The sequence below is a fragment of the Amphibalanus amphitrite genome, unplaced genomic scaffold, assembly GCF_019059575.1.
Source record: "Amphibalanus amphitrite isolate SeventyFive unplaced genomic scaffold, NRLGWU_Aamphi_draft 000470F_arrow, whole genome shotgun sequence".
In the NCBI taxonomy this organism is placed as follows: domain Eukaryota; kingdom Metazoa; phylum Arthropoda; class Thecostraca; order Balanomorpha; family Balanidae; genus Amphibalanus; species Amphibalanus amphitrite.
Genome location: NW_024881964.1, coordinates 312103 through 337091, shown reverse-complemented (window position 1 = coordinate 337091; position 24989 = coordinate 312103). Strand labels below are relative to the sequence as shown.

At 51.1% G+C, this 24989-nt stretch overlaps 1 protein-coding gene across 5 annotated transcripts; it reads left to right on the top strand.

Moving 5' to 3' along the window:
- The first annotated feature begins 775 nt into the window (after window positions 1-775).
- On the top strand, window positions 776-24989 carry LOC122392128. 5 transcript variants are annotated; one of them, XM_043386691.1, is made up of 4 exons: window positions 785-986; window positions 15582-15755; window positions 22962-23793; window positions 24407-24989. In XM_043386691.1, the coding sequence occupies exons 3-4, from the start codon at window positions 22963-22965 to the stop codon at window positions 24716-24718; spliced, it is 1143 nt and encodes a 380-aa protein (XP_043242626.1). In that variant the 5' UTR covers window positions 785-986; window positions 15582-15755; window position 22962; the 3' UTR covers window positions 24719-24989. The 5 variants fall into 5 exon arrangements, with proteins under 5 accessions (XP_043242629.1, XP_043242627.1, XP_043242626.1 ...); XM_043386690.1 differs by having other exon boundaries at window positions 15572-15755; XM_043386694.1 differs by lacking the exons at window positions 22962-23793; window positions 24407-24989 and adding an exon at window positions 21088-22544 and having other exon boundaries at window positions 776-986.

Genomic DNA, 24989 nt, shown 5'->3' with positions numbered 1-24989 from the left:
GGTAATATTAATGGTTTTGGTGATTCTGCAGCCCTTGCGATGTATCCCCGTGATGTCACGGTCTGCGTGCACCGCGGACTCTCCAGGCTCTCCGGACTCCCGGACCTGGCGGGCTCCCCCTGGACACGATACATTAACGTCACAGCGAGCTTCCGCGCGACTTCCGGGCGTGTCTCAGCGGGCTGCCTCAGCTGAGTCAACCCGTCTCCCCTTGGAGCGAAGCTATTAGAGTCGTGACAGAAAGACGGGGTGCGAGTACACCGCAACGAGTCATCCCGAGCAAACCTGCAGACAAACGGGCCTAACGAAGCTGTGATGAACATTGTACACATGAAGACCTGCAGGAGCTCACGCTACGAGGCGCACTTTTTTCTTTCACTGTATAATCGCTTTTCTGTCAGTCATTGGCTGTATACCGGGTGGCCCAAAAAAAACGTTCCAAACTTTGGAGGCCTATATCTCAAATTCGAGTGCAAATAACGAGCCAAAATTTTCATCAAGGTAGCGTCATTTCTTTGCACATTGGTATGCCAAATTATAACACTGTAACATCATTTTCAAGCCAGCAATCTTATGTTGAATTAAGTAACACGTTTTTGCTTTTTTTGCCGATGTTGAACGGCAGTAATGATTGGCTGAGACGTACCATGTTAGAAAAAAGAATGAAAAAATAGAACACGTGAATGAAACCAGAACGTGTGTTGTTATTTTAAATATTTTTGTCCCACTTATGTGCCAAATATTCAAATACTGAGCCAAAATGGTCTTTCAGGGGCCCTGGCACCTGGAAAGCATTTATCGGTCAGCCGTGCGGCAACGTAGTACAGTGCGATATATATTAACCGTACCGTAAAGTGAAATCTACCGTACCGGAGACAGGCGTAGTTGGCGCATGCGCCGTACGAGCGCATCGCCTAGCCGCCATTGTCGCTTCAGAGCTCAACCGCAGCGGACACGAGTGGTTTCTGCGAGTGATTTCTTCTGTCGTGAGTACACATTACGGGCGTTATGAGCCACGCTTGAGAGCACAAGCAGCTATAGCCCGGTGAATTCCCTGTGTTGGGTGCGTGTCCAGGCTGCGGCAGTAAATCACAGTATCAGTTACGCCTCGCCTGCCGTATTTTTCCGGATCGTGTCCGTCAATCGGCGGTTGCCGTTGCTTACAAGCGCTATGCTAGATGCTCTGCCCCTGCTCTATGTATGGTATATATTTTTGCCGGCACCGTTCCGGCCCCGTGTCTGTTCCGTGTGGCGTCCGGCCCCAACGTGCTCTATGGTGCTTGTTCTGGGCCGACCCCCATTTCCTGGCCAGATGGTTCCAACATGGCGCATCTTCCCTTCCCTTCCACGGCGGCGGGTATCATCGGTGGGACAGCCGCGGGGCGGCGTGGTTCCACGGGACGGGATTGGTCGGCTCGGGGGCTACGTCATCGCACTTCCCGCGCCGCTCGCGCCACCTATGATCCGGCCGCTTTCCATTGTCTTTCATAGGGTCGGGTAGCTTTCGTTCGCGCAGCGGATAGTGTTAATGGATGCCATTTGTTTTAACAAGTCCTGTTTCGAGCAGGAGTGGCACGGTGCATGGGTTGCTGCTGATCGCCCTCCCTTCAAGATGATCAACTAGTTGTCGACCGAATAAGGAAAAAAGCTAGAGGGAATGCGTCACCCTGAGGCCTGAACCATCAACGAGACTAGTTGCCAGTAGCAGTCATGGCTGCAGGCCGTGGTGCCGAGATGGAAGTGGCCCGTTCACTCATATTTTTTAGTAAAGATCTGAGCAAAAAAGTAATTTTTACATGGCATGCTAGAAACACGAACTATTTAAAAAGCAATTGACCGAATAACATAAAAATCATACCATTTACTGAAAATGTATGCCGCATTGACTATTGGAAGTTTCAATGTTGTATCTTTATCACTTTCTGAGAAATATTGATTTAAAGTTGGGAACGTTTTTTCTGGGCCACCCGGTATAGTTGTTTTGTTTGTGAGCATTGTTCAGTACTCTGCTCTTAATCCGGATTGCTGATGAATCTTCCACTTTGCGAACCTCTGCTTGCTATTTGCACTGTTCCAACTGACACATTCTTTATAGAAATTCATAGAAACTTGTCGAATTCGGTAGAAACTAGAAACATAGCAGTGCACCAAAATTATGCCCCAAAATGCTGCTTTTCATCGTGAATGGACACCCTCGGCTCTCCGCTACTCAAGCGTGTCTCCTACCGATCGCTCGGGCAGATAGAACGTCACACAATTCCCACCACTCTGGTCCTCTTCCTTATTTGACAGCACGACTTGAGGCTAACAGCGCCAGGCATGTCTACGATGACACTGAGATATATGCATATGAAGGTAAAGATCACGCTGAGTCATGTTCTCTTAGTTCCGAGCTGCGTTTCCGCGCCTATACAACGTTACGTTTCCAGGAAACGCCGGTAAAATCGGTTTGCCCGCCAGATGAACCATGCCGGCGGATTTGGAGGACAGTGTCGTAGTGATGTGATGAGTGCATTCTGGACCGTTTTAGGCGGATAAACGGACGTCAGAACCGCTGAGTGATATGCTGAGCCTAGCGCTGAGCCGGCGAGGCAGGTTGGATGGCGGTGACGATGTTGCGAAGTGGGAATATGATGCTGGGTCTGATGAGAATATACCGTGTTTTTGGTCTCGTAATAGTTAACTGTAGTTTTGACGGTTTTGACATGAATTATTGTTTAAAGGGGTGAATGATACTAAAATTACAACTAAGAAAAATATTTTGATAACACGTAGGTATTGGATATTAGCGTTTTTTATTAGTTCTCAATTAATAAGAAATACAACGTTGCTGCATCAAAGAAAAAGGTATAAAAGTAATTATAGTACATTTTTGCCACCGACGCATGTTAAAAAGTTCAGTTAAATTTTTGTATAAAGGTGGCCTGCTGAAAGCCAGAAGCGCGAGAGACGGTTAATTTCAGTCGATGCCAAAACTCGGAAATGCCTATCAAAACCCATGCATAAAAACACGGCGGTTAATATCATTATACGGCAGTTTTCTTCTCTTCAAAAGCTCCCTCGGTTGAACAATGCGTTCGATGACTGAAACCTCAATAAAAATCCGGTCATGGAAGCTTGTAGCTTGCTTGGCTTGTAGCCAGCTTGTAGCTTGGAATAAAGTGAATTGCGAAACAGGTGGACAAGTGAATATTGGCAAGAGCACAGCCTTAATGTGATGACTTATTTCAAATTTATTTCAAAGAGATGGATTAGCAGGTTACGCATAAATTTAGAAGGCAGGTTTCGAGGCACATGTAGTTCTCAAGAGCCAGTGAAAAGAGCCATTGACGATGACCCTTACAAAACGGGAAGAACAGCACTGCCAGGAGCCAGTGTTCGTAGTAAGATCGACGCTTGTTATCATAGCTTCATGGATATTATATGTCAAAATATAAGAAAGAGGAGAGAACGCAACGACAATTTCCCACTAATGAAGACAAAGCATGTCTCCGCAACGCCTACTCCTCACTCGCAATTACTTCGTAGCATGAATGTCTAATAAAAGTAACAGACGCGTCTCGCATGTTTACCAGGAAATATCTGAGAAATCGGGGATTAATTTAGAGCAAAATACGACGTGGTAGGCAATATACATTTTGTATAGGTATAGTGAGACCAAGTGGTAGATTAATTTCAATATTCGCCCATCGTGTGTTAAAGGCCATTGGCAATAATTTTCATTATACGCCCAAAGCTTTACCCATTTGCTGCCCCCCCCCCCCTATCTTCCGTGCCCCTCCTTGATGCCGAGGCCCAAAAGCAAACTTTCTCAGAGATGCGTTGGTGCTCGGTGCCAAAAAATTACTATAATAAATTTAATTGCCCGGTCCGAATACTATACCAGCCATGATACGGTCGCTTTTCCTCAAGGGTGTTTTCATTGAATGTGCTCGCAGGCTCGCACATTCAATGCGAAAATTTCACTCATTTCATTCGTGCAATTTTCGAAAATAGCATCCTCACTCCGTTCGGACGCTATTTTCGATAAAATAATGTCCTCACTTCGTTCGGACATTATTTTAAAACACCCTTGGGAAAGCGACCGAATAATGTCTGGTATAGTGTTCGGACCGGGCAATTAAATATATATTATTGTTCAATTATTTCACATTAGTTTATGCAAATTCATTTGCATGTATGATGTGAAATATGTTTCATCATTGCTTTTATCATTATTTTGCAAGCCGTGATGCATTAAATCAAATCTCAATTTTTCCGGATTGCCCCGTGAAAGCTCGTGGTTCTTTTTTCTTGCAAATGGCGATACACGATCAGGCGAGGCTGGTGTGCTGTTCCTAAATCTGTTATCTGACATTCAATGTCAAAACTTCTATGCATTTTAGAAAGTGGTGTCTTATCGTTGATGCGTTATAGAAATGTGATAAATAGCATGCAGAGCACCATTAACCTCGTTCAAGGTCGAAAGGGACGAAGAATGCACCCCTTTGGCCAGAGTCATACACCATCATGAGAGATCTGATGATGGGCCACAGTCGAAAACTGTCACCTCTTGTTATTTTGCAGTATCGAATATAGGAACATCCTGAGCCTCAGCAAAATAAAACGGACAATTTAAATTTCATCTAGTTACTTTGAAAAACGAAAGCACCAGAAACACCAAGCTCAAAAGTCGAACAAAACGATGGTATATTCAGTGTTTTTATTGTGGTATGGTTCTCATGTCCGTGTTCCATGCTAGGTGTCATCCGAACAGCATATTTTCCATTAAACTACCAAAACGCTCCAGACACAAAACGGGCGCCGAGTCAACTGTGCCATTTCCGCGCGACAGATCTGCGGTCGCATGCCCCGAACCGCGCACCTAACTTTTTTAGCTAACTGATTTCCTGTTCATCCGGTGTGCTTCATTCGACGTCCAAAATGAGAAATCTCGGGAGTCGGGGCGCTATGAGCTCCTGACAACGCACGGGTAATGACACCTCCAGCCGAGAGAGCAACCGCTCCCGGAAGCGCGTCGCAGCCAGTCACAGGTAGCGGCCGCTCTGTCCTGCTGCATCTCCTGGCTCTCATCAGTCGCAAATCACCTCCCAGTTTCTTCTTTAGCGTCGGCCAGAACCTGAACAGCAATGTGGTGTACCGCTCGGCGTATTGTCTCACTCCCGCGCTCCTCATTCTCAAACCAAATTGATCCAAATTTCGTGCCCTCCCTGGTGTACTCTGGGTTGGCTGTCAGCCATTTCTTGCCTTTTACAAGTTTGCGACGCTTTCCTTTTTTTGAAGATGTTTACCCAGTCCAGAAGTACGTACGTTCATTGGCGGTGTTTTATACGATTTAGAAGGCTCTTTTAACCCGCGCACCGACAGGGAGGCGGATATCCGCCCCCCTTGAGATTTTTCGCGAATAGCGGGAAAACCGCGGCGCGTAGCGCCGCGAAATTTGGTACGACTATTCTCTCATCAATTTTACACATGGTGTGCTAGTTTGAACCTCCTACCTTTTAAGGTCAGGTCACCAGGTCACTTTGAATGACCCAACCTCAAGTCACTTTTTTGCAACTTTGTCACCGTGCCAGTGCTACAGTAGATGTCGGAGGCCTTTGAAAGTCGCAGGATATTATTAGGTCATTAGTATCTACAATTTGTATATCTCGGAATTTTGATATCGGTGACCTAAGGTCAGGTCAATTTCGCGACCTCCCCATTATAAGTCAATGGGGGAAAAATCAACTCCCTGTTTTTACCACTAAAACGGGTCGGAATGGCCCCATATACCATACATGACTTCATATACGATCAACCTTCACTACCTTGAGGTCTGTTTTGCTGTTGGGCAGCTGTGAGGTCATGTGACGTCATCAAAGGTCACCAAAGGTTTTTGGCCAATAACTCCGTACAGGAACAAGATACAGACGCGTGGATGGTCTCATTGTGTTCAGCTCGTCAAGACGCATCGAATGATATACATGATGACCTCGAGGTCACGTGATCTGAGGTCAACCTTTGACCTTGACCTTTCGAGGTCAATATATATATCATTCGATGCGGATTGGCAAGAGGATCACGATGATGCCCTTAGTTTGTTCCTATCTTGACTAATTCGAAAGTTATTCGAGAAAAACTCTCTCCATATCTAGCGCCGCCATTTTGACTTTTTCGACCCCTGTGACGTCATCTTTGACCTGACCTGAAAATGACCTTGGTAAAAATTGTAGATCTTGACCGTGCGTATCCGATGCCGTTTACTGCTTGTCGCTATCTTGCTTCGTTCTCGAGATCTCAGGGGGGCAGTCATCCGCCCCCCCCCCCCGTCGGTGCGAAGTTGGCGCAGGCCCCCGTCGGTGCGCGGGTTAAGTTTCTGCCGGCTGCGACAATATATTTCGCCTCGAAGCACAAATGTTCTCAATATTATCATTCCTAGGCATTTTAGAAGAAAATTGAAAGCTTCTGTTCTTTCTGAGAATTGGTTTGAGAGATTATGAGGCTTTGGCTTTCTTTTATCGATGTACTTCTTTAATATACCTATAATCTTAAGAGGGTAGCTGATAATGAAATGATGCTTAGCCGAAAGAGAAATAAATCTCCGAAAGAGATGCGCGCATAGGTACAAAGTATTAGCCACTTCTATCACTAGTTGTCATTCATTCAAAACGAAGCTGTTTCTCAGCGAACAATCAGCAAGGCCGTTTTTTATAAACTATTTAGCATAAATTTATTTCAAATGACAGTGGCCGTCTAAATGAGTTCTTATTCTGATTTTATCATTAAGTTTGCAAGTCATCATGACCAAATTCCAAGATTCTTGATTGAGCCGCATGACGCCGTGGTCCCATGTTCATTGCTGCATCTGGCCATTGCTCTGAGCATGCAGACTGCAGCCGTCCCTGATACTGACATTACTCATAGCTCGTTTGCATTTGGAAAGTGTTGTCCTTTTATTGTTTTTCTATTTAGATGCGACAAATGGCATGCAGTATCCAGTCACCTCGCTCAATGTGCAAGGTCAAGTGTCACGGGGAAAAACCGATTTCTTGCGCCCCTTGGCCTTCGTGTGCACTAACATATTCAAGGTCTCCAAGTATTTGTCTCGTCAAGGTCTTGGAAATCCAAAGGCACATTCCAATAAGCGATGAGAATTCATGGGAAGCATTCTCAGATGTCATGGCATGGCGATGGCTGTAATTATTCAACCAGCTTTACATGAGATCGATGGCAAGGAATTTTCATATTGAAGATATAAAAGACGACAAAATTAGTTGAAAACTGCATAGAGATGATTTTCAGTCATTTAGTTCCGACCTCTTTGAGTTGCCTCCCTCCACGCGCACACAACACTCACACGCAGCATGCAGCACACGCCACGTGCCTATCCATCCCGCCCCAATGACTGGGTAAAGGGCAGACTATAGAGGTTGGATGTGCAGGGATGGCCGAGCCCGAACTAGCAGCCAGCCCCGGCGGTGCTTAAAGAGAGTGTGCGTGCGGTACCTTGGAGCCAATAGCGATCCGACGCAGAATGGTGTAACAGGAAAAGAATGGAACAAACCGGCCCAGTTATCTATGTCATCAGTGTAAAGTTAGGTAAGAAGAGACCACCCTTAGCGACACCACTCCAGTTTGGAATAGATGTGTAGCTAAAACCACTTTTGAATCAATGATGAAGTAATGAGTGAAAGGATCTACAATGATAGTTAAAGAAAAGTAGGAAAATCAATGGTTGAGTTATACCACAATGTCCTATGCATGGCATATTTCACGTTTGAATGAAATATGCATTGTTAAAAGTTTTATTTCCGTGATGGCGTTCGATTTGTATTGATGAACCATGAATGTAATGTAAATCCTGAAGTCGATGACCACTTCAGTGCAACCCTCCCACACAGGTATGCAGCATATGCGAGTATTCTCTGCAGTATGATCCAGACCGACCGATCAAATCAAAAGGAAGGGCCAGGGGTGATGGCACCAGCTACAGGGCAGGTCGCCACCACTCCCATCGCTGCTCACGGGAAAAACGGGATCTAGGAGAATCACTCAGGGCAATGTGTAACTGCAAAAGGAAGAGTTCATGAAGGCCCACGATCAGTCAGCATGACATTGGGAGTGCAGAGCTGTGTAAGTGTGGCTGTAGTCGATGGTGGGTAACGCGGTTACATGGCCGCGACAGAAAAGGAGGGATGCTGAGAAGTCCGGTGTTTGACCGCACGGGACAATTTAGGGAGGGCTTGGTGTGCGACTTTGACCAATCCCAACCCACAGGGGAGGCATACCAGGAAGGGGGTGAGAGGGCTGCCAGGACAGGTCAAAGTACCGTTGTCGCTGGCGGGACTGGGTGATCACTTTCTCCGTCCGTTCGCCGGCAGCTGAATTAAGGGGTGTGGCTCGGCGGGCACCTGGGATGGGATTATCGCACCGATCAGCTGTGGTCGTCACGGAGAGCCGGCCGGACGACCAACTGATCTGTCACCTGTCCTCCCCTACCCAGCTGATCTGTCTATCACTCAATTGACCTGTCCTCCGACCAGCCGACCTGTCATCTGTCCTCCAATCTAAGCGGCCTCTGTCCCAGCGGCCGTCCGCTACCCGTCCCCCTTTCCGCCAAACTAATGTGTCCTCCGTCCAACTGGCATGTCCTCTGTCCTCCGTCCCGTCCAACTGACCTGTCCTTCGCCCAACTGACCTGACCCTCCGCCCAACTGACCTGTCCTCCATTTAACTTACCTGATCTGTCCATCTAACTAACCTTTACTAGTGTTTACTCTACATCAAATTGACCTGATCCTCCTCCCAACTGACCTTTCTTCCTCCTCACTGGCCCGTCCTCTACTCTCCTCCCAACTGACCTGTCCTCCGACCAACTGACCTATCCTCCGCCCAACTGACCTGTCCTCCATCTAACTTACGTGACCTGTCCATCTAACTAACCTGTTTACTCTACATCAAATTGACCTGATCCTCCTCCCACCTGACCTTTGGTCCTCCTCACTGGCCCGTCCTCAACTCTCCTCCCAACTGACCTGTCCTCCGTCCAACTGACCGATCCACCTGACCTGCCCTCTACCCCACTGACTTGTCCTCCACCCAACTGACTTGTCCTCCACCCAAACGGCCATCCTTCTGTTCCACTAACCGTCTACTTCCCTTTGCCAAACTGCTTTCCTATCCTCCTTATTCTTTCAGTGTGGCTCAGTGTATGTCATGGCCGGTTACAAAAAGTCACAGAACTCCCGTTTTCATTTTGTCTGGACTAGACCCAGTTGAGCTTCATCATAATTTTTCGGAAAGCGGGCACAGACCGGTTTCAGTGAACGTTTCTAGGGTAAAGGTTTCGTCATCCTTAATAATTATCGATATTTAATAATGTAAAGTAAAATAAATTCTGGAAATAGTACAGTAGATAGGTATAATACTGTTTAGGTACTCGTATTGTTGAAAACACGTTAGGTATATTTCATCTAGCGCTTGCCAGCGTATGAAATTGTCAAGCGTGTCGAGTGTCGAGCATAATTGATCTCAAACTCAAGCTGCAGATTGACCTAAAAATGTCGTTCTTCACATAAATTGATCCCGTTTGCTCACAGATCAATGGCACAAGTTTTTTTTTTGCAGCTACGCTGCGACTATTGCCAATGTCTACCCATAGCTTTTTTATGTTTAGTGTGATATTTCTCTCGTTACTGTAGTAGGAACTGGGGAGATCACAAAAATCTGGCCTTAGGCCATAGCAACATACCATGACCAGCTGAAGTCAGTGACCAATTCATGCGCAGCGCTCTTCGATTCAATTAATCGCAACGGCTCGTCAACAAAAGCCGCTTCCTAGGACTCGACCTGCTAACTACAAACGATTCACGTGGTGGTATGTGCCAACTCGCCGGGCTCACCATGCACATTGCTCCAACAGACGGTAAATAACTTTTGAAAATACCTATCTCCAATTTTAGTGTTTTCTGAACCAAAATTTTGCGAGGAATCCGATGGTGTGGTCCCTGAAATCTGAAAAATTTCCATTTTGGAGATAGCACCTACTTTTTGAAAGTAAATATTCGTCATGCACAAAAGTCAAATAAATTGAAAATATAATGAGTGCATATTTATACTAACACTATAATGTATCGAACATGAATTAGTGATATATTTTAGCTAAAATGATGCTATATCTGCTCATACATGTACATGAATTAGTACATTAACCCTCGTTGGCCGAGAAGGGGTGGGGCGGATGCCGCCTCATAGGGGTTTTTCGCGATAGCTCAAAACACGCTGAGGGAAAACAGGAAGATGAGCTTTCACAGGAACTTTCACAGGTAGATGAAACTTACAGGACGTAGTATCCTTTAGAGGTCTCACAAATTGTATATCTCAGATTTTTCCCAAATGTCACATGAGGTCAGTTCAGTCACGTGACCTCACCATAATAAGTCAATGGAGGGAAATATGAAAACTGTTATTTTGACGCCAGAAATTGTCTAAAAACTGTCCCAAGCACATGAAATCGTGGTTTCATGCACTCTTTGTAAGGTCCGATCATGAAACCACGATTCCATGTGCTTGGGATAGTTTTAGATCATTTCCGGCGCCAAAATAACAGTTTCAATATTTCCCCCATTGACTTATAATGGTGAGGTCACGTGACCGACCTGACCTCATGTGACATTTAAGTTAAATCCGAGATAAACAAGTTGTGAGACCTCAGAAGGATACTACGTCCTGTAACTTTCATCTTCCTGTGAAAGTTCCTCTGGCACTGAGGGCGTTGCAAAGTTGCAACATCTGAGGACTTCGCAGAGGTTTATTTATGACGTCATAGGTCAGTGACCTGACCTGACCTGAAAACGCAGTTGAGGTCAAAAGATCCAGTTTGAATAAAAGATTAGGTATTAGGGTGTGTCGACAGAGGGGTTTTTCTCACAGATTCGCGTTAGACAAAGATATAAATTGGCGGGAGCATGCCAAAACACTAGCCCTGCAGTTGGTTTTGCGTAAAAATGCGATTTGACGAGGCTCGGGCAGGTCGAAGTTACAGCGAAAAAGTCGCAGTCGACGGTGCTGCCACCTACATTGCCAATAACGGGCACTATCATATCGTTATAATTGGGGTAGTTTCAAATGAGAAATGACTTCTATTTTTGTTCAAACTGCTTAAGAAGAAATAAAACAATTCGGAAACATACATTTTTCCCAAATATCGCGTTCCATTTTTTCCTGTTGAGTTGTTAGGAAAGTGGTAAATTTCAAGGTTGACGGCTAAAAAACGAAACAGGAGGAACAGAGCAGGAATCACCAAGACGTGCGCCGCGCCGATGCTGTAGCCTGTAGATAAGGGGTGAGCAACAGAACCAGCATACCTAACGATTTTGATTAGTGATAGATATTTTTCTCTAAATGAAAGACTTTTAGTAACTCAGGCAAGCCTTCTAATATAGGTATCGACAGGGTTGCGGTAAAAGGTACAATCGATGGCACATTACAATTATTCTGAGTTGGGAAACAACACTCTTCAGATACCTACCATCAACAACCTCACTATCTCCTATATGGGAGCTATTTCATCTGATTCCAGCGCCCTGAAAACAAACAGGTTATCATCAAAAATCTCTGTATTAGCGCCTACCGACATATGCTGAATGACGCTATCAATACCCGACATTTGTAAAAGGTGATTCGCCACACAACCCGCCGGCGTCGGAGGGGTTGAATCAGTGAGCCAGATTGCCAGCGACTCACCGCTGAACTACCGGGCGTAACAAAACGGACGATGCGACATGACTCAGAGATCATCACAGACGCGACGGTAAGCCGCCAACAGCTCCTCTGATGTACCTATGCTTTAAAAATGTTGGCCAAAATTTAAGATCTATGTTATCTAGTGCTAATATTTGGGTTTTCGGTTTTTCTAATCCCCTCTATTTCACGGATTGCTTGAAAAAAGCTAGAGGGTTTCTTTTTACCGATGTCAAGTAGTTTTAGTTCAAAAGATTGGTGGTGCTGCTACTGGTAACAGTATTGGCGCAATATAACCGTTCTTTAGTCACCATGTCAATAATATTGACACAATCAATGACCACCGACTCTCATTGAATGTGTCTTCCTGTGTTCCGCAGGAAGCTGAGCTGTGACTGACTGGCCATTGCGTGTCATCAGTTCGGCCAGTAGCGGCGGAATACCTTCAATTAAGGGGAGCACTGCCGACTTTTGGTCCCATTCATTCCATGCAACGCCCATAGGGCTAATGTTAAAATGCCAAAATCAAAGGGGGCACGGTGCCGCGGTGCCCTCCCCGTTCCGCCGCCTATGAGATCGGCTTGACAAGGGAACCGCGAGGTGGCAGATAGCGATATTACGTATCTGAACGAGGGTTCCGCACGAGCTCAGATGGGGCGGGGTGGGGCACGACACCTGGCGGGCTGCTGGGATCGTGCTCACGATCGAGCCCCTGCTGCCCGCCCGCGCGCCGCCGTGGGAGGTGGCCGCCTGCCCACACGTCACATTCTCCCTGGACATCGGAGCGTTGCGGCGGGACGCCCCACCTGACGAACTGCACCAGGCGGCGCAGAGACACCTAGCGTCCCTCCCCCAGCAAGCCATCTGGGTTTGGACGGATGGGTCGGCGGATGCGGGAGTCCGCAGCGGAGGAGCAGGAGCCTTTGTGGAGTGGCCGGACGGTGCAACCGACGAGCTACGCGTCCCTGCCGGTCAACTCTGCTCGAGCTTCAGGGCGGAGATGGTCACACTCCGCGCGGCCCTGAACCACCTGCGCGACCACCCGCACCAGCCGAGCGCGCCGATCACCATCTGCTCGGATTCGCAGTCGGCCCTCGCGACGCTGAGAGAGGGCCCGGCGTCCCAGAAGACCCTGCTAGGAGCCGCCATCTGGACCGAACTAGCGGCCCTGGCCGGTCCGTCCCGCCGGATCCACCTACAGTGGGTGCCGTCCCATTGCGGCGTCGACGAAAACGAGCGCGCCGACCAGATCGCCAAGGAGGCGACCGCGCTCCCCCAGGCGGCGGTCCCGGTGGACGTCGCTACCGCCCACCGCGGGGCCGCCAGACTGGCCCGCGACCGCACCATCGCCGCCTGGCCGGAGGGCTGGTACCGGACCCTGATGGAGAACCGGCTGCCGCCACCGGCAGCGGCGGGGGACAGATCGTCGGCCGTCGACGTCCATCAACTCCGCGCGGGCCACTGGTCAGGATCCCGCCAATACCTTCACCGGATTGGACATATCCCTTCCGACGATTGCCGCCAGTGCCCTGACATCGACTGTGCGGCGGGCCGGTGCACCGTGTGCCGGGAGGAGGCCGACACGCCCCGGCACTTCTTCTTCCGGTGCCCGGCCCTCATGGGCTGGCGTCTCCGGATGTACGGAACGATTTTCCTGAACCCGGAAGACGTCCGCGACGACGGAGAGGTGGCGGCCCTGGCGGCCGCCGTGAGGGACCTCCAGAGCCGCACGGCTACACCGCGGTGACGCGGCTGGAGGGAACACACAACAACAACAACAACAACAGCTCAGATGGCCTTCGGTTACATTTTTCGTTGCGTCTGTAATGATCTCTGAGTCATGTCGCATCGTCCGTTTTGTTATGCCCGGTAGTTCAGCGGTGAGTCGCTGGCAATCTGGCTCACTTATTCAACCCCTCAGACGCCGGCGGGCTGTGTGGCGAATCACCTTTTACAAATGTCGGGTATTGATAGCGTCATTCAGCGTATGTCGGTAGGCGCTAATATAGAGATTTTTGGTAATAACCTGTTTGTTTTCAGGGCGCTGGAATCAGATGATATAGCTCCCATATAGGAGATAGTGAGGTTGTTGATGGTAGGTATCTGAAGAGTGTTGTTACCCAACTCAGAATAATTGTAATGTGCCATCGATTGTACCTTTTACCGCAACCCTGTCGATACCTATATTAGAAGGCTTGCCTGAGTTACTAATAGTCTTCCATTTAGAGAAAAATATCTATCAGTAATCAAAATCGTTAGGTATGCTGGTTCTGTTGCTCACCCCTTATCTACAGGCTACAGCATCGGCGCGGCACACGTCTTGGTGATTCCTGCTCTGTTCCTCCTGTTTCGTTTTTTAGCCGTCAACCTTGAAATTTACCACTTTCCTAACAACTCAACAGGAAAAAATGGAACGCGATATTTGGGAAAAATGTGTGTTTCCGAAAAGTTTTATTTCTTCTTAAGCAGTTTGAACAAAAATAGAAGTCATTTCTCATTTGAAACTACCCCAATTATCACGATATGATAGTGCCCGTTATTGGCAATGTAGGTGGCAGCACTGTCGACTGCGACTTTTTCGCTGTAACTTCGACCTGCCCGAGCCTCGTCAAATCGCATTTTTACGCAAAACCAACTGCAGGGCTAGTGTTTTGGTATGCTCGCGCCAGTTTATATCTTTGTCTAACGCGAATCTGCGACTATCGACACACCCTATTAGGTATACCAAGTTTCAGCTGTCTACCCTAAGCAAGTTTTAAGCTATCGCGAAAAGCCCTATGAGGCGGCACCCGCCCCACCCCTTCTCGGCCGACGAGGGTTAATGTACTAGTTCATGTACATGTATGCGCAGATATAGTATCATCTCAGCTAAAATATATCTCTAATTCATGTTCGACACATTCTAGTGTTGTTGCAAATATTAACTCATTATATTTTCAATTTATTTGACTATTATGCCTGACGAATATTTATTTTTCAAAAAATAGCTGCTATCTCCAAAATGGAAATTTTTCGGATCTCGGGGACCACACCATCGGATTCCTTGCAAAATTTTGGTCCAGAAAACACTAAAATTGGAGATAGGTATTTTCAAAAGTTATTTACCGTCTTTTGGGGCAATGTGCATGGTTTGGTTGGTCTAATTTTAGGCTGCTTATTTAGCATAACTCACGCACCTGGGAGACTCGTCCCGCTCAGTGACTTCCACTGACAATAAACCAGATCAACCGAGAAATAGAAGCAAGCACGAGCGGCTTAGGTACCACCCACCATGCAGCTGCGTTCAGCAATTTAATCTTCAATGCGCCTGCTGAGAGGGGCATCGATATCACTTCCACCACCTCTCGTCATCAATTTGCCACACTGCCCTCCTCTATCTGTCCTGGCAATGCTGAACGATAATTAGTCCTCTCTTTCCATGCTTAATCGCCCGTAGGCATGTATGTACCGTAATAAGCCCCCTCTCTCCATCCTTCATTGTCCATAGGTATTGTCCCGTCTTCGGGGATCTCCCTGCAGCCTTTACCGGCTGTACCGTGACCTGGCCAGTGACCCACCCCATAGCGGTGACCCGAGCCCTCCCTGACCTTTCCCGGCCGCACTTAGACCCAGTGTCATACACGGCGTTTGTGACCCGGGCAGTGACCCTCCCGACGCATGGTGATAGTCTATCCAGGACCCCTCCCCCAACGGTGGTGACCCGGCCAGTCAGTGACCCCGGCAGTCGAGCCGTGACCCGCCCGGCGGCGTTGACCCGGGCGGGGACGGTCACCTGTCCACTCGATGCCGCCAGTCGCGGCGAATCCCCCCCCCCCCGCCCCCTGGTCGGTGACCGGTACGCGTGCAGTGTGCTCCAGATGAGCCGGGCCGCCGGCCGCGCCGCGGGTCTCTGAAGGTCAGCAGCCGGCGGCGGGCCGAGCGGCGACGCCTCCTATAAGGGCGCCGGCCGCCGGGCCAGCAGCACACTCGGCAGTGGTTGTGGTCCGCGATCGGACCTCCGTGATCTCCTCAGTCACTTCACTCAGAATCAGGTGAGTCCCGCACCGGAGTCCAGTGCCAGCAGTGTTCCAGGCAGAGTACCTACTCGGTCAGAGGTCACCTACTGCCGCCCGATCGTGCATGAGTGTCTGCTGAATCCAGCGAGTGTGTTCAACTTGTGCTAAAAACTCTACAATACTCGTAACTTTTCTAAAGGTACCTCCTCAATTATTCCATAAAAATGTCATGAAATTTTTTGTACGAAACGCGTGAATCGCTTTACTTAAAAATCGTTTTCAACCTTTCCCATTTTCATTTACCCCTCTGAAATACGCTTACGAACATTTAAATATCAATTTTTTCCGGCTCCGAATATCTTCTTTGATAAGCAAGAATATATTTCAGCTAATATTATTTCGATGTATTGTACCGTGTACCGTTTTTAATTTACTTAACTGCGAAAAGGTTAAAAAACTATTTGAGCTTTGCAGACATTTGATGCAGAGCTGTTATGTCTATATCAGTCATTATCATAAAGCTCGCACAAATACTATTTCAAAATGCAATAAATCTTATGGAAGTAGTGAAAAAGCGATTCATCCTATTCAGTTAGGGCATACCTATACTCGTATGGTCTACTCCGTCTAACTATAACTGCTTTGCAATGCATCCAATGCGCTGCATATTAGAATTGTCCTTGATTCACATTCAACAGGATAGAAAGGGAAAGCAATTTGAAAGTGAAACACATTCAAATGATGAACTAATGAAACACAAATTTGAAATGAGCAATGCAGTGCTCCCCATAAAGCTCCTTTAGCAAGTAAGGTAGGATATCCACTCTCATAGTTTTGCGTAGTTGCTTTATGTGAACTAAGATTCGGATAATGAAACTTTATTTTATTTTCATAACTATTCCAAAATACAGTACTTGCCCTCGAAAAGTATCGCAATAAGAAGCCATCAATCGAAGTGATACACTTTTGCAAAACGTACTGAAAATTATAATCCTTTCAAGATATTTATATAGTAACTGAATGAATTTCAAATCATTGCCGTTGCAGCTCAGTCTTCTTCCGCTTCAGCTTACATACATAATTCTAGTGTCTCAACAAAGTACTTGAATACCCCCTCCCCTTCGAGACGAGGTTCGCATTGCACACCGACCTTGGCAGGACCTGTGTGCAATATGCAGAGTGACGATCCAAATCGTGCAACTCATGAGGCCTGCAACTAGTCTGCAATTCCAATACATCTGGGCAGACGGTCCTCTGGCCGACAGCTCCTGTCGTCTAGACCCCCCTCTGGTCCGCGGTGGGCCCCACGAGACCCCGCCGAGCCAAACCCGTCCACGATCTGACGCCACTCTGAGCCGGCTGGGCGGCGAGCGAACAACGTATAATGTTTTGCAGAAGTAGGCGGAAGAGAAAGTAAATGTGGATTTTGCCTTACACGTATAGATACGCCCGTAACATTACTGCGTGGGAAGAACAGCTTCGCGAACACCACAACTGTCATCGTCAGCTCTGTTTTTGTCAGAGTTGGGCAATGAAATATTGGTGTTGCAACTTACAGCATTAAAAATTTGAAATCGTGCATCACAAGCAGTTATGGTCTGCATTTACTCAAGAGACATATAAACTGTCACTGTTGAGCAACATAATAACGTCATGCTTTGAGAACAGTGCCATCGCACAATATCTTCATATAGCGCTACCGTTAAATGGCAAGGGGTCCCCCGCCATAATTTCACGCTCCTAGCTATTAAACACCGTCAAATTGTCTCGTTTTCTGGTGTGAATCCGCCCGTATCTTCTCAACGAAGTCATACGTTCCGAGCGCTGGTCATGAGCCATATACCATAACGTGCGCAGAGGAGCTGTGATGCCGGGCTTGTCGGTGGTAGTTAACCTTTTCGCAACGGTCTCTCGGCCAATTACCCACAGAGCGGTGATCCAAATGTTTTGCCAAGCGCGAGATTGTCACTGCGGTTGCATAAATGCAGCTGTAAATCGTTTATTTTACCTCTGGCTTCACAAAATTTAAAAGGTCGCGAAATGACCTTCATGCTCGATACCAATTATGCCGTCCAATTTGACGCTCATGAGAAAGTTTTTGCTTACAAAGCTAGACTCAGTGACGCTGTTATTGCAGCTAATTGTGAGGATATAAAAATGTTTGCAAAATTATTTCAATCGATATTAGAGAAGTTTGATTCCATTTTCTTTCAAGGAATACATTCAATAAATTTACTGGAACACTAACGCACCCAAACTTTCCCCAAAAATGCGACGATTGAGTAATTGACTTTGACACCGCTGGTGGTTCATCTAATGACCTATTTCACATTTCCCTTATAGCGACACCCGCCATTAAGCGCCACCGACCTGCGATTGGCATCTGAACTCATTAATTCGGGTGTGATTGCCCCAGACGGCGATAGCGATCGGTGTTTCTTCACGCGGTCACACCGGGCCGGGCCGCCGGGTGGCGTCATCTAAACTATCTCAAACTCCGCGGAACAATGCCCTCACAAAGCACGCACCACCGCCGCGGGTGATGGCGACCAGTCATGACAGCTATGGCTCGGTTCACGCAGTCATTGTAAACGACGGCTACCAACCGGGCAGCCAACAGCTGGTCTTTTCTAAATTCGTGCGCAAAAAGGCCGTAAAGTGTCCAGTTGGCACACTGTGTTGCAGCGGGCTCAGGGAGAAGGCGGCGGCTCCCTGAGTTCATAGGCCACTCTGCGGAGCAGCGGCCGTTCTCGGGACCGCCGCGGGCCGCGCCCTGCCGCGCTCCGGCCCATTTCGCGGACCTGTCTGCAACTGGAGCCTCCTCTCCCTCCCCTCCGCGGTACTGAGCGGCCGAGACGGTTGCCTCACTGGCGGTCACGTGACCGGTCAGCGGCCGCCGGGTCGCGTGCTCCGGAGGGGACAGGCCGGGCGGGGCGGGGCGGGCTGACCATCAGCCGGTCTTCGGTCGTGTTACAACACCGCTGCCATGGGGTGCGGTCGGCCTCGGCGTCATTTCGGACGCTCCGAGACGCGCCCGGCGGCCCCTCCCCTCTCTCCGGAGACCGCTCGGACGTCCCCCCCCCTCAGAGGAGGGGCGGGGTGTCCCGGTGCCACCCTCCGTGTGCCCCGATTTGGTCTGTTCGCCGGCCGAACCGGGTGCGGCTAGTATGAGCCGACGGCCGGAGAGCCACTCTCCTGTGAGTCACTGCAGTCTCCTCCGAGAGCAGAACTGAACACCTGTTGACGCCGGTAGGAAACAAACCGGACGGATTAGCTCACTGCTCAGTGGCATTTGGCTGATGTCTAAACAATGCTGGCTAAATTTATGTTTACAACATTCATGCCATAGCGGCGTATTACAGACATTTCAGGATTGCGTTTGCTCCGTCGCATCCGTCCAATAGTATTTCAGTACGTGTGAGCTTGTAGGCACATCAGTAAAAGTTGAACCACGTTCGGGAGAAACCGAGGCGACAAGCCTTTGGTGACAATTCCCATTGTCGGTGCGTTCATTGCGCCACCGACCGGTATGAGTCGTTCCGGCGGATTCCGCCGCATTCCACCGTCGGCCGTACGACCATGCGTCACGGTCTGGCGCCGGGGCTGCCGCGATCGCCCGTCATATCGCCCACAATCGCCCGTAATCGCCGCGATCGCCACCAGACTGCCTTTCTGTGCCGATCTGCGGTAACCTCACGGCAGTGCAGAGGCGTGGGACGAGTGACCCCTGCCCCAAGGTCGGCCTCGGGGAGGTCTTTCCCTGCGGAGGGGAGACAGCCGGCCGGGCGGAGCCGCCGCCGCCGCCCACACCTGTCCCCCCTCATCTCTCTGAGGGGGGATGACGTCAGCCGGGCAGCTCCGGCAGCCCACACACACCTGCTGTTAACGCGGTGCCGGCGCGGGGGCGTACTGACGAGCACCAACGATTCCGTAAACAGGTTAAATGATTCAATCAAAATATATGCAAACATAACCTGTATACGGAAACTTGTCAATCAGAGATGCTCTAAAGCTCTATTGATGCGACATGCTTTGTCTTTTATTGGTTCACATCAAACCAGTTTGAGATGCGGGGAGTCCTGTTCTCGCTGCTCCCTGTTCCCTGAATGGTCACGGCTCGGCGGCTGACAGGTCTGGTCTCTGTTCCGGTGGTGCTGGGGCCGGTACTGCCTGGCGCCGGCCAGTCACGCGCCGGCCAGCCCCGTCATCAGCCGGCGGGGTAGTCCGGGAAGGAAGCGGAATGGGCGGCCGCCGCCCTCTCACGGCGCTCCTCCCTGCCGCGGCGGCGGCGGGGGCGGGGGCGGCCGTACGTGTCGGCGCTGAGTGATGAGCCAGATCGTGCCGACAAAGTAGCCCGATCTCCTTCAGAGCGCCGTACAAGTCCGGCCAGGAGATCGCCCCGGTATGCTAATACCGTGCCCCCAGCCGACCTTGATATCCCAGCATTGGCGAATCCTTTTAGTGGAGCCATGCATAAGGCACGCGAGATAACAGCTCCGATAGGTTTGGAGCCGAGGTCAGACGTCAACTGCCCCCTGCAACCTGAGACATTCTCCGAGCACTCAGAGATGGAGCTGCTCGCAGCTGTGGGCTGGACCGCACGATTCTGCCAATCGACCCAGCAATGTGACCACTCCTCTGACGGCCGTCCCATGCCTGGCTGCCTGAATCGGTGACTGTGTGCCGTGCGGTAGCTGAAGTGTCACAGGTGCCCCGGTACCGTCGCACCTCTCTGGTGCTGCGGCACCGGCTGACAGGATAGGGGAGCCTCCCGACCTCGGTCGGCTGAGGGCACCTCCTGTCGACCTCTGTTCGCTCGCACTTTCATCGGCCGGCGGCGGCGGACTGCCCGGCCACCGGGGCGGGGCGGGCGCCGCCCTGCGGTGACCGCCGGTCGCGCCCGATTGCGAGATGACCAACTGGAGCGGCCGCCGTACCCCCGGGCTGGAATACATTATCACCAGACGGGGAGTGATGGTCGTGCCGCGGCTGGGAGGGATCAGACGGACAGCAATTATATCGGGATTTGAAGTAGCAAAGCAATCTGAAATAATCATCATCACCAAACGAACCGACTGTAATTTATTTTGTAGCACGAAAATCTTGAACCACGAATACCTCTATTCAATTACGATGTAACGATAACACTTAACTGGCCGATAGTTGCCCATAAGAGTTGCCTCGTTGCCAACTCATTTACGGCTGGCGCCGTGGTGCGCCGCCCCAGTCAGTCCCGTAGTGTGTCGCGCGCTGTGTCCTGGGCCAGAGCACGAGCGGGGTGAGAGCACAGCGTTGGACTCGTCCGCTCGTCATCTGGCCCAGTCCAACGCCGCTGCCGCCGCTCACCCCGCTCTGGCTCTGGTTTCAGGATGGTGCGCACCGCCCTGCTCGTGCTGCTGGCTGTGGCGGCCGCCTCGGCCCAGTACGATCTGCCCGGCGGCTACCTGCCGCCCCAGTGTCCGCCGGCGCCGGCTCCCGTCACAAAGACCGAGGTGCAGTACGTGACGCGCACTGTGGTTAAGCCCGTGGTGCGCCCCGAAGTCCGCTACACCACCAAACAGGTGGTCTCGTCGCGGGTGGTGCCCTCTGAGATCGTGTCGACGGTCGTCACCCAGCAGCCCACCTACGTGTACCGCACTGCCGTCGTCACCAAAACCGAGCTGCGCTACAGCACGAGCGTCGTCCAGATCCCCGGACAGAAGCGCGTCGTTCAGAACACCCTCACCAAGCCGGTGAACAAGGAGGTGGTGACTGACGTCTACCGGACCGTGTACACGACCCTGGTGCAGCCGACCACCCTGGTCAAGACCAGCATCGTCACCAAGGTGAACGTGGAGAGCAAGTACGTGCCCAAGTACATGCAGGCGGTGACGACGGTGGTGGTGCCCGGCCCGACCGTGTACCTCACCAAGACGAAACAGGTGGTGCGCACCAGCGTGGAGCCGCGCCAGCAGCCGGCCGTCTACCGCACCAAGTACGTGACGGCCTACACCAGCGTGTACCGTACCGTGCCCGTGCCGGGACCCACCGAGACCTACGTCCGCACCGTCTACCAGACCAAGCCGGTGGTGCGCACTGAGGTGCGCTACAGCACCCAGGTGCTCACCAAGACGGTGCAGCAGCGCGTGCCGGTCGAGGTGACGGTGACGAGCACTCAGTACACCACCCAGGTGGTGCCGCGGGTGATCTACAGTACCAAGTACGTGCCGCAGTACTACACCAAGACGCAGATTGTGGACGTGCCTCGTGTGGTGACCGTCACCAACATTCGCACAATCAGCAGCCGCGTGCCGGCCTACCCTGTTTACCGGACCAAGTACAGCACGGGCGTCCAGTACAGCACGGTGCCGGGCCAGGTGCGCCAGCAGGTTCAGTACAAAACCGTCACCGACTACACCACCATCTACAGCACGGCCACCCGCGTGGTGCCCCAGTACACCACCAAGACGGAGACCGTGAAGAAGCCGTGCGGCTACAGCTACCCCGAGCCCAGCAACCCTCTCCGCTTCTAGACGGGGATCCGGACGGCCAGTCGGCGGGCTGGCCGGTCGCAGAGGGGCCGACCGGTCGCTGACGGACGCAGTCGTCCCCAGCGGCCGGCCGGAGCGGAGGGATATTTATTGGCGTACCAGTCTGAAATTTCCAGCCAACGTGATGCAGCGCTAACAGCAAACATCAGGCCCCTGCTGGGGCGGCGACAGACATCAACAACACGAGTGGATCCGGTTCTCATTGTCGAGAAAATGCTTCATTTGATATGACAAACGCTCCAAATTTGTTACGCGTTTGTACTGTACATGAGTGAAATATATGGTCTGTCAAATATTTCCGTTGTTTTTTGCGTCACTTTCAGACTTTCATCCACTACACAATACACACCCAGCCAACTACAAAAACCTTACAAGGTGAGTAACAATTCATTTCTGTAATGTTACGAACCTGTTGCGCTTAATAACTTCTTGGTTTGTATCTGGGAAACCCTTAGTCATCCTGTTCACTCTCTGTGTTTTTAATAACCTGATCTTCCCAGCCGACTTATTCCTTTTGATCAACCCCATTTGCCTTTCATCACTTCCCGACCATTCCAGTCAAATATTCCAGTCAACTCGCCCTTCTAACCCTCTGTCCTGACCAGACCTGCCCTTCTAGCCTGACTTGTCTGTTCGAGTCGGTCGCTTCGCTGCCGTCCGCTGATGTTGCAGCTGTCCGCTGACACCCCCCCCCCCCCCGCCGGTGTTCCAGGATGACGCCCCTGCTGGTGCTCGCGCTCCTCTCGGTCGCCGCCGCCGCGCCGGACGGCTACAACTACGAGGCCCCCAAGTGCAAGATCGAGTACCCCACAACTGTGGTCGAGAAGCAGTACAAGACCAACGTGAAGACTGAGTACAGCACGCGCGTGGTGCCCGAGTACAAGACCACGTACGTGACGCGTACCAATGTGGTGCCTTCGTACGTGTACCGCACTGTGCTGCGCACAGAGTACGTGCCCAAGACGGTGGTGCAAAGCGCCACCAGCACCTACGTGCGCGACCAGGTGGTGACGAGCCAGGTGCAGCTGCCCGACCAGTACATCACCAACAACGTGTACAAGACGATCACGCGGTACGTGACGCGCACCCAGGTGCGCCAGGTGGTGAAGACCGCCTACCAGCCGACCACTATCTACCGCGAGGCGGTCAGCACGGCCTACGTGCGCTCCACGGTCGAGGTGCCGCGGTACGTCACCACCACCATCACGCAGCGCGTGCCGGGCCCGGCCAGCACCGCCTACCGCACCGACTACATCACCAGCACGTACGTCAGCACCGTGGTGCTGCCGGCAGAGACCGTCTACGTGACCAAGACACAGACCAAGGTGAACGAGATCGTCAAGACCCAGTACCTGCCGGCGGTGACGGTGACGGCCACCAAGACTGACGTGGTCTACCAGACCAAGGTGGTGACGGACGTGCGCCTCAGTTCCCGCTACACCACCGTGGCCGTGCCCGTCTACTACACCAACACCCGCGTCCAGCCGCTGGTGAAGACCAACTATGTCACCAGCAACAACGTCCAGTACACCACTGTCGCACAGGTGAGCCGACTGAGGTCACGGGGTCGCAGAGGGTCACGGCTGTTCACTGGGGTCACGGGGAGCGTCACCGTCAAGTCACGGGGCTGTGCCGGTTGGCTTTCGGTTCGCTGCGCCTGATGGCGCTCCTAAACTGGCCAGCTGTGTCTGTGACATCACCAAGGAGAGGCCTATAACGTCACCGGAAAGTTGTTTGGAATACCTATCTCTGGGTTGGGGTGTCACTGCGGCGGTGTGTGGGCTGGCAGGGTGGGTGTAGGAGCTAGACAAAGGCCGCCTCCCCTGATATGATCGACACGTAATCATATCCGCCTCAGCGAAAAGGGAGAACCGTCATTGTGAAAACTAGCAGCGCGGTTCGCAGAGGAAAGGGACATCTGATAATCAGTCAGAGCCGTTTGTTTACTGTGAAAGCATAACAAAGCAGCATTGTGGTGACGGATCCACTAGGGAGTTAGATTCGTGTCACCTTTTCCATGGCGACTGCCCCTTGTCACATTGCCACACACTTCCTGTGTGTAATTCAGCCTCGCTCTCTGACCACAGCTCAACTGCGGGCGATGTGCGCTGTGTTTCATGTGCCCCTGCCGTCGACTGACCACCGCCCCTTCCACAGGCCCAGACCAAGTACGAGCAGAGCACGCGCTACGTGCCGAAGACCCAGTACGAGGAGACCACGCAGGTGGTGACCATCAAGGACGCGCCCCGCACCGAGTACCGTACCGTGCCCGTGTACGTGACGAGCACCGTGCAGCTGCCGGACACCTACACCACAGTCTACCGGACCGAGACCGTGCAGCGGCCCGTGCAGAAGGTGGTCAGCGTCACCCGGCCAGAGTACCGCGAGACCACCGTCACCCAGACCGTGGAGGGCAAGTGCGGCTACAGCTACCCGGAGCCAACCGTTCAGCTCCAGTACGGCAAATGAGCGGCCGGCCGGCCGGCGCGGCGGCGGCTCGCTAACTTATTGACGGGGCCGGAGGGAAGAGGGCGGAGGGCGCGGCGGAGCAGTGTGAGGAGCGTCTCAGAGGACGGCTCGTGATGAGGACGGGTCCTCACGGAGCCGGGTCTCGGCCACAAACTCCAGTTGAGCGCAGTTATTCTTTACGGGCCACGCTTCGGTTTCTAAATTATCACAAACCGATGAAACAGCAGCGTGGAAATTGATTGATGAAACTGAAATACAATCTGACTGTGTA